The following is a 17,370-nucleotide window of genomic DNA, read 5'->3' on the forward strand; positions in this document are numbered from 1 at the left end:
GGCGCGCCAGATAGTTAATCACACGGGGCTGCTCTCAGGACAGTATCAGACAAGCCGCAATTGCAACCAAGCAACGACAGACTGCTGTTGTTTACTACAACTGCAAAGCTCCACAGTCGACGCGCACCCTGCAAGCCACTGCCGCCGCCGCCCACTGGGTCCAGTTCAGTTCGGCATCCTGGCGGACTGGAGCTACCCTTGCGCTTCGGTTCGGCCCCCCCGATAGGACACCGACCGAAGCCAGCAAAGCATACAGTGCATGTACGCAGAAAAAGCATCCAGGTAAGCTGCATCTGTGGCTGGCTGGCGGACTGGCTGGCTGGCTGGCTGGCTGGCTGGCTGGCTGGCTGGCTGGCTGGCGGGCTGGTTGTTGTTGTTGTTGCACTCACTCATGAATCGGGGCGCTAACAGGCCAGACTGGACCGCGACGGCAGCCCAGAGCCACTCTCCACCCACCCAACCGTACATCCGCTTCCTGTCTTGCACCAAGTCTACCTAGTCTCGCTCGCCGTGTCAACAATCAGAAACAACAACAGCTCCGCCTCCCACTCGCTCGCTCGCTCGCTCCCGTCCGTCCGTCGTCTAAGCTCGGCTGCGGCCTCTCATTTCCATTTTGCTCTAGCTCCTTCGTCTCGCCGCTGCCGCCGCCGTCGCCGAACACTCCTTCCCCCATGACATCTCCAAACCACAACAACCACCACCTCCCCGACGCGACGCACCGCTCGCCCGTCAACCACGGTGCTCCGAATCCGTCCCTGTCGCCTGTCGACCCCAACGCTGGCCGTCTGGCCGCGCGCAAGCTGTCGCCCGGCCTGCTGGCCCGCATGAAGCTGTTGGATCTGCAACACAAGAAGCGCAGCATCGTCACCAAGGAGGGCGCCGAAGTGGGGCGCATTCCAGAAGATCACCTCCGCGAGTTCGACCGCCTCCACGCCCAAGATAGCTCCTTTCGCATCCAGCGGCGAGGCAGGGCTTGGAGCGGGCCCCGCCTCCAGCCGGACGACAACAACAGCCTGCCCGAGAGAGAGGGCGTCGACGCCCACATGCTGGCCCCGGAGCTGAGCGACCGCTCGTCGCTCGTCAGTGCCGACTACGATGACAGCGAGGCCGATGCCTTCGAGGAATACGTGCGCCAGTACAGCTTGCCCGAACTGGAGAGCATGGCCAAGGGCGACACCGCCTTTCGCGACGTCATGCCCAATGGCGGCGACGAGCACCACCACCACCACCACCCCGACCACCACGACCGCCACGACTCCGAGCCAGAATCCAGCCAAACCGACACGGCACCAAACGAATCAGCCCCGCCGACGCCGCCTCCCAAGGACACACCACCGGTCGAAGAGGAGCCCGCGTCGCTTGGCATGGACAGCCTCAGCCTCAGCGACAATGACCGGAGCGACACCATCTACAAACACCTCTCCCGCGCACCTTCGGTCTACACCCTCTCCCGCGTATCCTTCACCAACCAAATCCAACAATTGACGTCCATCAAGCTGCCCGACGCCACGTCCTTGCAAGCGCAAATATCCGCAATCCCTACCTCCAGAGGCGCATCGAGGGCGCTTTTTGACGCTGCTGGCCAGATTCGAGTGTGGGTGGCAAAGGCTTCGGACGTGCTGAATGGCTTGGACGCCGAGGATGACGTGGAATGGGCATCTGCGGCCGGAAGAGAGGGTCTGGACGAGGTGGATTCCGCAATCAACGTGTTTGAGACGCTCATCAAGGTGTTTGTCGTGGCAATTGAAGAGCTTCAGACGAGACCAGACATTGAGAGCATTTCGATGCAGGAGTTGACGATGCTGGTGGATGCAATGGAGCACATTCTCAACGAATGGTCGGACATCAAGAGCAAGCTCAAGGGCGTCAAGGAGCAGGTCGAGATTGCCATGGAGTGGGAGGAATTGTGGAACACGGTTCTTGGCGACATTGGGCTCGAGATGGAAGCTCTGAGTAGGCTGGTATTTGAAATGGAAGAGCGCAGGCACCGCAGCTTCATGGCCGAGAGCGCCACGGACCACGGCGTGGACATTGAGGCCCTCGAGACCATTGTCGAAGAAACCCCGCCCAATACCAAGACCTTTTCGACGAACCGCTTCAGCTTTGCACCTGGGTTTGCAAATCCGACCCCCGCCCAGTCTCCCGGACAGCAACAAGAAGACTCGAATCTTTTGGCCCTGTTTGCCCGTATGCAGCCGCTTCGCGCTTCGCTCGACTTTTTGCCCATGAGACTGTCGCAGTTTCAGGTCCGCGCGGAGCCCGTCTTCCCCAGCGCATGCAGCGAATTGGAAAACAGATGCGACACGCTCGAGCAGCAGTGGAACAGGCTCGAGCGAGATGCAGAGTCACTGAGGCGGGAATTGGGCGAGGATAGGTGGGTTTTGGTGTTTAGGAACGCCGGCAATCAAGCCCGCAAAATGTGCGAGTCTGTCAAGCGGAGCCTGCTCAAGCTGCACGAGGCACTGGACACCAACGAGTACTTTACCGACGCCCACGCAACGGCCAAGAAGATTGAAAGCTTCGAGGCCAAAAAGATTCACTACGGCCCGGCCATTGAGCGCGTCTTGACTATTATTGACAAGGGAGTAAAGGACCGGCTTACCGTCAACGGCGAAATCCTCCGGCTGCAGCACGACATTCGACGCGAGTGGGCTTCTCTGGAGGAGCAGATGAAGGAGATGCAAGAGCGTATTGACGATCTCAACGTCAACCAGACGTCACAGCTCCGGGACTCGATTTCGACGATTCTTTCCAACGGACAATCCATTGCTGGCAGCGTCATTGACACGCCGGGCACCTCGCCTGCTTCTTCGGTTGTCATGAGCCGCAAGGAGCAGGAGAGGGAGCAGCGAATGGCGTTCAAGTCGCGGCAAAGCAGCTTCAACAGCAATCGGTCTGGATCAGCAGCCAACAAGCGCTTCTCCAGCCTGCCCACGCCCAACTCGCACTCGTCGACCGTTCCTCGCAAGACCCAAGTCTCACGATCCAGCGCTTCGGAGGAAAAGTCACCCAGTCCCCGCTACTCTGTCGCCACTCCCACGTCCTTTGTTCGCCGGCCCCAGCTGCCCCAATCCGCGTCCAACAAGCCCCGCTGGAACACGTCCACCAACATGAAGGAGACGGTAGTAGGTCACAATTTTACTCCACTCTCTCTCTCCACCCCCTCACCGCACCACAAGGATCCCACTCCGCCGCGTTCCCTCCGCGCCGTATCGTCGCAAGCAAACCTGAAACGAAGTCCCCTCGTCCACCGCGATGCGCCGTCCCCTCCTCCGGCATCCTCGATTCCTCGGCCAGCCTCGACCACTCCTGCACATGGCGCCCAGGGCAAAAACAAGCGTACGACCATGACGCCGCGCACGCCGTCCCGCAACGCCTACACGCGCCTCGACATGCGCACCACGTCGTCATCCAAGCTGTCCTTCCACCGACCAACCGGACGCCGCCGCTCGGGAGAAGAGGACCAAGAGTCTGAGTGCGACAGCCCCGTCATGGACCGCAAGACGCCGCTGCTGCTGCGGCCCGGCACCGACATGTCTATGAGCGGTTCGCGGCGCATCAGCATGCTGCCGCAGCCAAAGGTGGTGCCGGGCGGCAACGCCACGGCTCCTCCGCCCCGGCCCAGCCTCGACGGCGGCCTCAGCGTCGCGAGCACCAACGGCGGCCGCGATAGCAGGGCGAGCAGCCGCACTGGTGGGCGCCTGAGCAGTGCGGGATTCCGCGGCAGCGCGAGTCGGCAGGGCTCTCGCAATCCGCCTCCGGACGACAATAGACCGCGGTGGCGCTTTTAGGTGTCGTAAAGATGGAGAGGGAGAAGAGGTCTTCTGAGCTTGTTGCTGAGAAAAAGTTTGGCTGCTGTCTCACTTCGTTGCTGGATTGCTTGCTTGTTTGTTTGTATGGCGCTGTTGGCGCTTTCTCCACCTTTTGAGCCGTTGAGCTTTTCCACTCGACTCAGCTTCCTACCATAACACCTCCCTCGTCGAACTGCCCCTCCTTTTTTTCTACTTTGAGCGCGCTAGACGCCGCTTTTGCTTTTCCCTCCCGTTATTGACGCTACGTTGTATCTATTTGGTTTTTTTTTTTTTTTTTTTTTTCGCCTTGTTTCGCTTCGTCACTCCTTTTCTCCCCACTTCGCGTACTTTTTAACTTTCTTTCTTTCTTTCTTTCTTTCCTGGTAATGAGTATCATGGAAGGGGTGGTGGGGTGGTTGGTTAAAGTGGGGGATGAGGTGGAAAAGAAAGGGTGAGCCAGGATTCATTTGTTTGGCTCAACACCCCCTCCCGTGCGGACGAACTACTTTTTTTCTTCTCTTGTTGATTGCTTTTTCTTCTTTTTCTTTTTCGAAGAGGACAGAGAAGAGAGTGGGGCAGCGGTTAATCCCGAGAAAAGGGAGGGAGGAAGGGCAGAAGGAAAGAAGGAAGGAGAAGAGGGTGAGGGGTGGGTTGGTCTGTTATGGCAACGGGGCGTTTGATTGCTTTTTGTCTTTTTTTCTCGATCTTTTTGAGGGTTTGTCTTGTTTGGGTTGGGCTGTGGTTTGTTGTTGTCGTTGTTGTCGATGTTGACGGAGAGAAAAGAGCGAGCGAGAGAGTGGACTGATTGCCTGTGTCTGTTGTTGTCTGTTTATACCCCCCGCGCCCGCGCCTGAATTGAATCAATATCAAGTTACATAGTCAGAAGATGAAGGTGGATATGATAAATAAAAGAAAGGAGGTAAAGCATTGAATGGAAAGCAACGGAAAGGAATAAAAGTTGTGGTGATGTTGAACTTACCGTTCTTTCTGTGTCACTGCTGCTCTACTGCTCTACCGCTCTACCGTGTTTCTACAGTGTGGTGGGTGGGTAGTAGTGGTCTACTACCATTACAGCTAGCGAATTAATTTTGTGTGGTAGTGGTGGTTTCAAGGTAATCGTTTCTGTTTCATCAATCCAGCCAATCCAACCAATCCAACGGCGAGAACAAAAGGGAAAGCCAGCCAGCCAGGTGCCTGACTCGCGCAGGGGTGCGTGGGGTATATACAGTTGGACCCTTGAGATACAGAACGACCAGGTACCTAGGAGGGGACGGGAGTGGTGACGTCGTTGTTGTACTGTACACGTAGGAAAGTACGTACCCCACCTATGCATTTGACATTCTTTCCTTCTTCCTCCCTCTCCCCATCTCTCGACGTCGTCGGTAGGGGTGAAGATGGTGGTTTCAAGAGTGCAGCGAGGGGGAAATTTTAGACGAGCATACAGCTGCTTTTTGAGGCGCAACTAGTTAATTGACTGACTGACTGACTGACTGACTGACTGACTGACTGCCGCAGCAGTGGTTGTTGGTGCCTGAACCTGCATCGGATCCGCCTCGATTGGGCACACCCTCGAGGGGTTCCGGGTACATACGCTTACGGTACGTTGACAGCTGCAAGGAAGGGGGGGGCACGGCAGAGGTTCTGGTGTCAACCAAGCTGCCCGGTCGATGCGACGCATGATGTGCGATTTGCGCTACCTTTTCCGTACCTGCTTGCTTGCTTGCTTGTCACAGCAGCCTTTTGGTTTCCCGTTGGCGGCAGAGAAGACGGAGCCGAACTGTAAGTGTATCAGCATCCCGTGGCAGACTTGATAAGTAGATGCGATGCATAAGTCTGTGGGGTCAAGTAGGTAGGTAGGCAATGAATCAGTGCCTCGTGTCTGTCTGTCTCTCTATTTCTCTATTTCTTGTCCGCGCCAACAGCCACGCGCGGACTCGGGAGCGGGGAGGGAAAAAAAAAAAAAAAAAAAAGGAAGACAATGACATGCATGCATGCCACCCACAGCCAAGCGTGTCCTGTTGTCTCGGGAAGACAAGACAACCGCCAACAAAGGACTTCAAACGGCACGCCGCACGCCAGTTGGCACGTCTGGACGCAAGGACAGCGCCGTTGCGCAGCGGCCAGCCAGCCAGCTCGGTTCTTGTCTGCTTGACGCGAAGAAAACGGATGAGTGAGTGCGCTGCTGCGCCACGGACGACGGGTGGGCGCTGCGACGAGGCGCGACGCAACAGACGAGACGGATGGAGCGGAGGATGGACGTTCGTTTCAACCCGTCATTTGCGTATACTGTGGGGAATAAAATGCAGAGAGGGAGGGGGCGGGAGACGCACCGCCACAGCAAAGGAAGGCCAAATGTACTCGAAACAGGTGACCAAACTCTGTGCCTGATTGGGCTCCATCATGTCGTCCCCGATCCGACATTTGGTTGGCATGTTCAGTCTCTCGTTGCACCGTTTTCTGTCTTCCACTCTCCTCTCCGACCTATCAGTCGCATTGTCGTCTCCTACTCGATTTGATTCGAGCCGCTCGCTTTTTCGTGTAATTGTCAACGACGACGACGACGTTGCATTCGCTGCCTTCCGTCATCACACCGCGTCGGTCGTCGTCCTCTTGTGCTGCTGTAGCCATGGTCACCGCGGCTTTTTAAATCAACTAAAGGAGCAGTGAGCGCAACGATCCACTAGTTACAACAAACCATCGCTTTAACATTTTCGTCCTCCTCGCCTGTCGCTTTCATCCACTTTTCCATCATCGCCTCATCCATCAATCAATCAATCAATCAATCAATCACCACCGCAGCCGAGTCGGATACCCCGACCTCTGCGCAGCCAATCGCTGATCGGCACGCAGATCAATTGCTGCATCTCTCCACACCGCGCCAGGGAGCCACGCACATAGGTGGCGACCGACTCACGACGTCATACGGGCGCCCGCATCGACCTCTCGACACATCCTCTACCCGTATTCGTTTTCTTCCGGCCCAGGGAAAGAGCTATCGTTGGCTTGAGAAAGGTGTTGAAAAAACGCGCATTGCGCATCGCAACTCGACCATCCGTTTCAAGGAATCCGCGCGGAATCGGGCTCGCTGGTCGACGCTTGATTTGTCTACCGAAGAGAGTTCCTGGCGTCTGGCTGGCCGGAATCGACTGAGCTGATCTGCAGGTAGACAGCTCGCGTCCAACTCCGCGCGCGCCTGTTGTTGGCAGCTTTTCTTGCTTGCTTGCTTGCTTGCTTGCTTGCTCGATTGATTCCTTGCCCCGTCGTCTTACGTCACTTGACGTCTGTCTGCGGTGGCCATCTGTCTATGCGTGAGCGAGTCAGCCTTGCTGCTGCTCCTGCCTTACATTCATTGCCCGTCTCACAACCTTTCCCCCTTTCCATCTACACCACTACCACTTCGAATATTCCTACACGACATGAGCGGGCCTTCGTCGTCGACTTCGACCGTGGCCGCGCCGCCCAAAATGTTGCCCCCCATCACCGCCGCCAATCCGCGGCGCAAATCGATATTTCGCGAGGTTGGGCTCCTTGATGGAGACGACGCCGCCGACGCCTCGCTCGTGTCTATCCCGACGCCGGCCGGCGGCGTCGTTCCCATCATTGCGCCGTCAGGGGGCAGGTCCCCCATCAGGGTGCGGTTTTCGTCCGACGCCGAGGTGTTTGGCGCATCTGTCACGAATCGTTCGAGAAGAGAAGGAGGAGAGTCTGAAGAGGAGGATACCTTGCTTGTTGGAGGATCGAGGAGGATAGGGGCAGCCCGCGATCAGAGGGGCTGGTGGACGGGGTACAAGATCGGGCTGATGGTGGTGCTTGCGGTCGTGTTGCTGCCCGTCCTGGCTGGATCCAGACGGACGTTCATGTGGGGAGCAGAAGCTGGCGTGCCGCGGGTGGACTACAAGGGCTGGAACGCAAATGGGAGGAATGATGTGCTTGTCAAGCGGGAAAACAGCCCGACAGACGTGTGTACGCGGTGGAGTCAAGCCAGTACGTTTGAGCTTCTCGATGAGTCTAGCTTGACGAGGTGCGCTTAGCTGATATTGTTTTGTTACGCAGCCGCCGTTGTCAATGGGACCCTGTATGTCTATGGCGGACGAGCAAAATCGGACGCTTCGCAGTCGAGCAATACATGGAGTAAGCTCTATCAATTTCTCAAGTCCCATCTGCAGCTTCACGGGCGCTGACAAGCAGCTCCCCAGACAATGACTTTTTGACGCTCGATCTCTCCAAATCGTGGCAAATTTCATCACCTTCCTTCACCGGCCTACCCAAACCGTCAGGGCCTCCGGCTGTCTCGCTGGCGTACCTCTGGAATTCGCGCACCTCGCTCTACCTGTACGGCGGTGAGTTCCAAGATTCGAGCAACGGCAACACAGCCGACTACCCGACGGCCTTTTCGCTGTGGGAATACGCCATCGGCTCGTCGAGCTGGACTCAGCACTCCGATCCCAAGACGTCGGCCGGCAACCACGCCGCGAGCGCCGGGCAGAGCGTGCAGCGCGCTGCCGAGGGCGCCGGCGTCAACATTGCCTCGCTCGGCCGCGGCTTTTACTTTGGCGGCCACCTCGATACGTGGACGACGCAGGGCTGGTCGGACCAGATTGCGCGCGTCTATCTCAAGAGCTTGGTCGAGTACACGTTTCCGGGCTACGGCAACGGAGAAGTGACGCATCTCAAGACGGCCGGCGCCGATGGCGCGTGGCGCAACGTCACCGAGGGCGGCTTGCAGGAGACCGGCGGCTTCCCGGAGCGCGCCGATGGTATTTTGGTGTTTGTGCCTGGCTTTGGGCCCGAGGGGATTCTGGTGGGCTTGGCGGGCGGAACTAATTCGACGTTTGTGAGTGCCCATCACCTTGAAATAACGACGCGAAGACCGAAACTGACGTGCGCAGACGCAAATGAATGTCCTTGACGTCTACGACATTTCGTCTTCGACCTGGTACAAGCAGGCGACGACGGGGACGGCGCCCAAAATCCGTGTCAACCCGTGCGCGGTTGTGGCGGCCGCCGCCGACGGCTCGTCCTACAACATGTACATGTTTGGCGGGCAGGATCTGGGCAACGACCAAACGCAGTACAACGACATGTGGATCCTCACCATGCCATCCTTCACGTGGATCAGCGTGGACCAAACGGACCAATCGATCCCATACGCGCGCGCCGGCCACACGTGCAACATCTGGGACGGGCAGATGATACTGATCGGGGGCTACGTGGGGACGGAGCTCTCGTGCGACTCGCCGGGCGTCTACGTCTTCAACACGACGAGTTTGGCCTGGGGAACGCGGTACACGGCGCTGTCGGACCGCGCCAGCAACCCCTTCTCGCAGCACCCCAACCAGGCCGGCTCCAACGTCTCGGCCGGCCTCGAAGGCTCCTACTCGTACCTCGTCCCCGAGCCCGTCGTCAAGGTCGTCGGCGGCAACGCGACGGGCGGTGCCACGGCGACGTCGCCTGCGCAAACCCCCTTGGCGGGCCCCCTGGCCACGGGCAAACCCCTGATCTACACCATCGCCGGCCCGACGGCTACCACCACCTCGACCATCAATAACACATCTGACACTTCAACGGGGCCCAACGTCGGCGCCATCGTCGCGGGCGTCATTGCCGGCGTCGCGGGCGTCGGCGCCGCGTACTTCGGCTTCTGCGCCTGGATCTATCGCCGCCAGGTCGCGCTGTACAAACGGCACGTCGCCATGGCGCAAGCCTCCTCCTCCTCCCCCCGCGCCCGCAACGCCTCCGTCAACGCGTCGTCCGGCAACAGCGGCCACAACGAGAAAGCCGTCGTCGGCGGCCTCGGCGCTGCGGCCATGCTTCCCGCCACCCACGGCAGCGTCGACATGTCTAGCTCCTCCGGCAAGACGAGCTACGAGCGCGATCGCGAGCGCGCGTTGGCGGCCGGCGCGGCGATTGGGCATTCGCATGGGTGGAAGCATGGCAATGGCGGGGGCAGCGGGAGCGGGCAGTGGTTAGGCGCGGGCCTGTGGGGGAGCAGTACGGGGACGGGGACGTTCACGGGGAGTTCGGGGAACAACAACGCTCAGCACAGCGCGCACACGAGCCTTGGCGGCTCGGGAGATGTTGGTGCTGCTGGCGGTTTGCTTCCGGTTCCTGGTGGGGGTGGGTGGGCGTGGAATGCTGCGGGAGATGAAAGGGAAAGAGAAAGAGAAGGCAGAGAACGGTACGGCAGCGGCGCCGGTCTCGTGCGCAGCAACGCGAGTAGCACGGACGACTTGCTCGCGGGCCAGGAGCCGTCTTTTTGGGGCGCCCATGGCGTGTTGCTGAATCCGCGGCGAAGTCTGCGGGTTATCAATCGCGATTGATCGACGTAATGGACTGTTGACAATGAGGGCGTTGGGATTGAAGAAGAGCTGGGGTCGTGGTAGTGGTGGTAGTGGTGGTGGTGGTGGTGGTGGTGGACCTGAAGTGTGAGCTGAAGGACAGGTCGATGATGGTGAAAAGGAGAGGGGAAGAAAAAAAAGGAAGTCTTGCTTGCCCCTGACACCGACCGACCGACCGACCGACCGACCGGCTGGCCTTCCGACACCATGACGGCCTGCCTGCTTGCCTGCCTGCGTCATCCTACCTCCCCTCCCATGTCCATCCAGTCCGCGTCCAACCGCACCACTTACCGCGTACCCGCCTCCAACAACGACATGCAAGCAAGCCTCCGGTGCATGCCTGCCCGGCCACATACGCTGTCTGACCATCCAGCTGTCTGTCTGTGTGGCTGTCTGTCTATCTATCTGGCCGGCCGGGCACCAACACAGAACAACACATAAAAAAAGACGAGAAAGGGGGGCACGAGGGGCATGGCAGGGCAGGGCAGGGCAGGGCAGTCAGACACAACGATATCCTTGATGAGTTCTGACGACGAACGAACGAACGAACAAACAAACGCGCGAACGATCTTGTCGATCGGAAACTTTTTGTTTTCATTTTATTTGCTTGTTATTCACTTCGTTCCTCTCGCGCAACTTGTCTCTTTCTTGCAACTTGTATTGGTATCGTTTTTTGCGGATGACGAATGGCGGATGGATGGGAGGAAAATGAGAAATGAGAAGGGAGAGAAGAGAAACGAGAAAGGAGAGAAGAGAAGAGAATAAATGAGAGAGAAGAGAAGGAATGAGAGATGAAGTGGAGAGAACACATTCACAGCAGGAGACGGGAGATGGAGAAGGAAGAAGTAGGAGGGAAGAGAGCGAGTAGATACTGCCGGTGGTGATGGTGGTGGTGGTTATGGACGGGTTGGGTTAGGTTCGATGGGATTGATGGATGGGTAGGGAGATGGATAGGAAGATAGGGGAAAAGAGAAAGGGAGAGCACGGAATGAGCAACGCAACGCCACGTAACGATTGAATGAACGGTCGGACGACGACTTCGAACTGGACACGATGCCGCTCATGATAGCCCATCCATTGTGCTTGTGACTCTTTTTCGTGTCCATCAGTCTCACTTACTTGCCATGAACACTGCAACGCTTTCTTTCTGTATGCCACACACGAACCAACCTCGCACCTCTCGCATCTCTCGCATCTCTCGCATCTCTCGCATCTCTCGCATCTCTCGCATCTCTCGCATCTCTTCCCCTTTCCTCTCGAACAACTGACGCGTACTCGTTTTTCTTGGTGCCATGTTGCCGCCAGCTCACGCCAACATCGCCGCGGAGCTGAACTCGTTTTCGCAGTTTCAAAACAAGGAATAATTACTCACTCCAACTGCTCTCTCCAGTTTTCCTTTTTGATTTTTCCTCTTGTATACCGCGTACCTTTCATCTTCAACGCCACCTGCGTGCGTCGAAAGCTCCGCGCGCCGCATGGCTTGGCTTGCTTTTCCCCGAAAGCCAATTGCCGAGTGGGAGAAATGGCCTGAGATGATTAAAGGTGGTGGTGTAAGTGGTTTGAACCCTGCATGTGAAACGGCTTTCTTGACTGATTCGTAGATGAAGAGCAATTAAGTGGTGACGTGAATGTTGAATAGCATAGCTAGACGTAGTCAGAAGCTGAGGACCCGGAATCCACCGAGCGGGCCGTGCTGCCGGGAGGATTTGGTGGCCGGCCAGCCACCCTTGACTTCTGCTACTCTAGCATCTTCGCGACACTTCGACTCTAGAAGACTCCACGACAAACTCACACGCTTTCTTGTGCCACACTGAAAATATGGACCGTCGCAGCCTTTGCAGCGCTTTGCTGGCCTTGCGCCCCATCAATCGTCAGATTCTACCGTCGACGCTGCGTCAATCCACATGAATCTTTCTAGAACCATCTCTCCATTCTTGGCGACTTTCTTCCTGGTCCTCTTGACAGCTCTGTTCGCGAGCAGATTCAGCTATTTACCAGACTCCTACATCTTGGACACATCTGATATGCGCTCCGTCATTCAACGTGCTGCGTCGCAACTCATTTCCATACCATTCGCGTCGCGCTTCCAGACAACCATCTACTCGAATTCGAAACTCTTCAAACACTACTCCACCATGTCATCCAACGACCCCAATCTCCAAACCTCCACATCCGCTACTGCAGACACCGTCGACAGCGACTCATTCCACCCTGATAGCAAACCGGCCGACAGCACGCTGCCGCTCCCTGCGCCAGGTGAAGGCACTTCGGACGCGCAAACAATCGATCTCGGGGGCGAGGGCGGTGGAAAAATCAAGCTGGACGCCCTCGGACCCATGGTCGTGAACAAGGACGGCACATTGAGCCGGATCGCAAACTGGCAGAAGATGACGGAAATCGAAAAGAAGAATACGCTCAGAATCTTGGGAAAGCGAAACCAGCTGCGACTGGGAACACTGAAGGGCGAGACGAAGTGATCCCCGAGTCGAGCAAAGTTAGCACGCGAGCAACGTCGATAAGCTTGCCCCGCCGGGCTGGAGTCTGTGTCTTACAATCTCTGCGCGTTCCAGGGACTAGCTTTCCGTCTGATCTTTTTTTACTTGATGGTCTTTTGCCACTGTTCGCCCTGAAGATGCAAAGAAAGCCATCGATTAAAAATGACGTATCCAGGAAGGCCTAGAACTCAAGTCAGCATCGTGAAACTGCCTATGAAAAACATGCGTCGATAACTATTTCGCCCTTCACTCGACAGGTCTAGCTTTTGTTGATCCGGGAAGATGCCCGTGTGCGAGGCGTGAAGCCCCATCACGACTGAAAGCCTTGCATATTGATTGACACTCTTTTGTGGACAGTTGAAGAATTTCGCATGTCGGACTTGGAAGATCTACACCAAGGGACCCGTTCGCCAACCAAAGCGCGCATGCAAAGACAGCATTAGTTCTCACTGCAGCACAGCAAATGCGAGCCACTGCTTGAACCCTCGGCATAAACTTGCCAAATCAGGTTAGCGCGTCTTTCTTCAGCTGCTCACTGCACTAGGTACGAGACCCCAGTCCAACACCACCTACGTCACGATGCTGATGGCATCACGAGACTGGTTGACATGCCTGATGAGCCTGAGCTGAGCGAGCAATCAGGCTTGCGGCGGCGTGCCCCAGCCCGCACGCAACCGGAACCCATCGCGATGCCGCCCGACTTGCGTCCCAGCCACCGCAATCGCTAGGCTGACGCGACCTTTATTATAGACGGCACCGCCATGCCTCGACGCTGACTTGCGCCTCTTGTTCCTTCAGGGTCCGGTTCGAAGAACGTTTTGCGCACCTGCGGGGCGCACCACCAGGGCGCATCCACTGCCATCTGACTTCTTCACGCCGTCACTTATCATCTGTCGGAAAAGCGCAGCCGCAGCCAGCCGGACTTGCGGACAGACCAAATCTTCAATCTTACAGCCAGCCTTGTCGCAATTTAACCTCACCGCGCACGAAGAGGAGCCTCACGTGAAGGAAAACCTCGACTGGAAACCCCCTAGACAACCGCAATCACCACCAACTACAACAACCATGTGCTGGATCGGCCGTTCAACGACCTATGTGCCGCCGCCTTCCGCTGCCGCGCTCCCTCCGCCCCGCATCTCCAACTTTTCAACGGCTTCGGCCCGTGCTCGCGTCCTGCCGCCTCCCCGGCGGTCCTACGAGGAAGTAGTCGAATATTACGAAGCGCCGCCGCCGCCTCGCAGGGTCCGCTCTGTTTCGCGCCGCCGATATGCTCCACTGCCCCCGGCGGTATCCCCAGTTTATCGCAGCAGCGGTCACGTCGGCCGCATCCCTTCGCAGGTTGGCGAGCACGTCGAGTATCGCGAGGAGCTGCTCCCAAGTTCGTATGCTGGAAGCACGAGTTATGCAACCAGCAGCGCAGGTAGCTACGGCCCAGGGAGCTCCTATCACACGAGCGACGGTGGTCTGGTCAGGCGGGTTGAAGTTCGGGCGCCGACTACGAGCAGCGGTAGTCTGGTGGAGGAGAGGGAGAGGATTGTCATCAGGACCAGGTAGTTTGGAAAGGCAATGGGGGAGCGGCTTGGAAGAGTCTTTCCATTGTAATGCGTTATGAGCACACGACTTGGCCGCCGAGATGAAGCGACTTGGGGGGTTTATTTCAATTGGATTTTGCGGATGGGAGCCCCGCACGGCGTTGCTAGGGGGCTGACAAATTCCTCATCTACGAAAATTAGCGCTTTCAACTTCACTGACATTCTTTCTAAACATTTCTCCGATGATCCTACAGTACTTACTGTTCCAGCCATCCTTGGAGATGGACTAGTCTACAGGGATCGCAGATGTCAAACAGGGGTCCTGGAGGCCGGGATTTGAGCCTAAGAGTCTCATCGGCAGGGGCGAATCCGCCACGTTAAAGAATGGATACCTTAATTCTGGGTCGAAGCCGCGACATACAACAGAGCCTCACTAATCGTTGCCCTCGAGTGTTTCGGATGAATTTTGTGCATCGACCCACAGACGCACGCAAGAAAGCTTCAGTTTCCCATTGCCCAAAAATAAGACTTTGCCATCCTAACTATGGACATTTGCTCGACCACTCACGCTAGACGACATGCTTGTCTTGGCCACGTCCCCTTCCTGTTCTCCCTTCGACGGGCCCTTCCACGGGGAAGTCGATAGAAGAAGGCCTTCTGAGTTCAAGAGTGGAAGACGGCGCCGCCGTTCGCGTGAACTTGCTATCATTAAGCACGACGTCCACTACGTGTGGGTTAAATTCAAGCTTTCATATCTCCAAAAACTTATTTCTTGAAACACAAGCAAACTGTTACGCAACACTGAAACCTACCACTCGTGCTAGAAGTACCTGCCACCTTTGCGACCCTGGTCGAGCAGGACTCGAGAGTCGGCAATTCTTCATCTGGTTAACGGCGGCGGCTCATGGTATAGCCTGACGAGGCTTCGTGGGAGCGGTTCGCTCAGACCTGGTCCTCGATGCCGATGCCGATGCCGATGCAAGGACAGAGTAGCATAGACCTACCTGTTGTTGCTAAGTTCAACAAAGCCTTGGGACGATCTAGTCAGTTGCCAGATGTCTCCGCTGACGGCAAGTCACGTGCCCTTGGTTCACACTCATCTAAATATTAACAGGAACTAAATTTTTCGAGAGGCAGATCAAACCGTCTGCATCACTCAGCCGACCGTTCTACCGGCAAAGCTCCCCCTTGCCCTTGTTCCATTCAACCCAGAGGGTTCACCGGCAATTTCAGCCCGCAAAGGTTCCAGCATCACGGATCACTCCCGTCCTAGCCTCCAAGGTCAAGATTACGCACTAGAGACCCCTGTGCTCGGCCGGAAGCGCTGTTAAGACTTCTTTTCGGGCCGGAAAACCCTCCCAGTCTATCGTCGTTGCCGCGTGGAGGGAGAAAGGCACTCGTCTGGGCAAGCAAAATAGAGGTACGTATCTCGGTACTTTCGCGCCGAAGTCGACAAAAATGAATTCTGCCCTCTCCTCGGCGAGCCCGGTGAGGTATGCTTGCTGCCATCTGACTGCTTACTGCTGGATCAGTGTTGTTGTGTTCTGTCGGTGCTTGCTTCGCCTCGACCGCCTCAAAGTGACCTTGCTTGATGTGTGAGATGGCATTACCCGACACGAAGTGGGCAGGGAGAAGAAAGGCAAGAGATGCTTGTAGCAACTGGACGATGGTTTGACACTGATTCTCAAGGATATAAAGGCACAGGTTGAGAACATGCTCCGGCTTTTGTGTGTCTCAGGGAGCACCAGTCTTCATTGCTCCACCTTTCCCCACACTTTATTTTCCAATTTCAATCACAGTCCAGCAGATACGGTCGCCAACATGATATTTGCACAACTCATCCTCCTTCTCATGTCGCTAAGGTACGTGTTCATTTTCTGTTCGAAACCCCTTTCTCCTCTTCTCGAGGCTCGAGCACGGTCTACGCACTGGATATACGGAGACTCAAGCTCCGCGACGTCGGGTTGAGTTTCCGTTTACTACCACCGATCACTCAGCTCCAAGAGCCAAACTCTTCCCAACACTCCAAACCCCCAAACCCATCATCAGCCCAACTAACACACGAGCAACGACAGCACCCTCACGCTGGGCGCCCCCGCCGCCGACCCCGTCAACGACGTAGCGCGCCAGCAATCGCGAAACCTCCAAAAACGCGTCATAATTCCCTACATCCCGCACGCGCGATGCGTGGTCAAAGGGATCGGCCAACACGGCGTCATCGACTACCCCGGCTCCTGGGCCGCCACGTCGGCATGCTGCGTCGGGTGCTCCAAGTTCCTCGCGGGCAAGAACTGCGAGCTGTTCTGCGACCCGCGCGTCGGCACCTGCTGCCAGATGGGCGACGTCAAGACGTCGGGCTTCGCTAGTTGCTGCCGCCACGCCTCTGTCGCCGGCGGTTATTTTCCTCGTGTTGAACTTTGCAATCCCTCCGCTCATTGGCCGCCTGGTCGCAATAATTGCAACGGGAAGAGGAGTGTCATTGAGAAGTCCATGTTTGATTATGAGCTTGACTACGAGGTCGACGTCGTGTAGGGTCATTGATGTGGGCGGCTGGCTGTTGTGGAGGTTGCTAGGTCCAGATGGAACGGTTGTCTGGACTGTTAAGTCTGTTTCGCTGCGACTTGGGGCCTTACAGTGTGCCTGTTGAGCTGTGGTGGAAGAGTAGATACTTTGGTGACGCTTTTCAGATCACGTTACTTTAGTCTTCTCCCCAAAGAGATGGTTAGATTCGATTGATGGACAGAAGTACTACGTATGTGGACTAATGCCGCAAGCTGACTTCATCTTTCTCTTTATTGCGTAGCAGACTGCGAATGAGAAATATCGCGGTGGGGCATTCTTCTGTCGCCGCCATAACAAAAGGCGAGAAGTTGTGAGGATAAGTGCCAAGGTACGCGGCTCAGTTTGAATTCAATACGGCTCGCTCATCTTCTCCAAATCTCGATCCTAACTGGGGCGCCTAAAACTTCTCACTCCTTCGTATAATTTCGTACTAAGCAGCAAAATAGTCGTGTCCCCGATGTTTTACCTTTTTCACTTGCTTGCCACCGCTGCGCTCAAGGAAGCTGCGATCAACTTAAAATCAGATTGTTGCCTTTCCACTGCCCACAGTATGTTGATCGTCTCGCCAGTAAAGCTAAAACACAATCGATTCACGAGAACCAAAGTAGCGACTCACCATTTACAATTTCATTGTCTTTGCAAACTTCGATGA

General features: G+C 56.5%; 3 protein-coding genes across 3 annotated transcripts; all 3 read left to right on the forward strand.

Annotated features, from left to right (window-relative positions):
* The first annotated feature begins 311 nt into the window (after positions 1 to 311).
* Positions 312 to 4,094, forward strand: IWZ02DRAFT_458731 (uncharacterized protein). Its single transcript, XM_066768034.1, has one exon. The coding sequence runs from the start codon at positions 672 to 674 to the stop codon at positions 3,789 to 3,791; it is 3,120 nt and encodes a 1,039-aa protein (XP_066620528.1). The 5' UTR covers positions 312 to 671; the 3' UTR covers positions 3,792 to 4,094.
* Positions 4,095 to 7,255: 3,161 nt separating this feature from the next.
* Positions 7,256 to 10,111, forward strand: IWZ02DRAFT_382433 (kelch repeat protein-like protein; the record flags this gene model as incomplete). Its single annotated transcript, XM_066765223.1, has 5 exons — positions 7,256 to 7,775; positions 7,845 to 7,922; positions 7,988 to 8,625; positions 8,681 to 9,678; positions 10,000 to 10,111. 5 exons carry the CDS (start codon positions 7,256 to 7,258, stop codon positions 10,109 to 10,111), a joined length of 2,346 nt encoding a protein of 781 aa, XP_066620529.1.
* A 1,714-nt stretch (positions 10,112 to 11,825) lies between these two features.
* On the forward strand, positions 11,826 to 12,995 carry IWZ02DRAFT_458741 (uncharacterized protein). The gene has a single exon (XM_066768035.1). It carries the CDS (start codon positions 12,034 to 12,036, stop codon positions 12,604 to 12,606), a length of 573 nt encoding a protein of 190 aa, XP_066620530.1. The 5' UTR covers positions 11,826 to 12,033; the 3' UTR covers positions 12,607 to 12,995.
* Positions 12,996 to 17,370: the final 4,375 nt, after the last annotated feature.

The sequence above is a fragment of the Phyllosticta citriasiana genome (assembly GCF_038021145.1).
Source record: "Phyllosticta citriasiana strain CBS 120426 chromosome Unknown IWZ02scaffold_11, whole genome shotgun sequence".
NCBI classification, from domain to species: Eukaryota; Fungi; Ascomycota; class Dothideomycetes; order Botryosphaeriales; family Phyllostictaceae; genus Phyllosticta; species Phyllosticta citriasiana.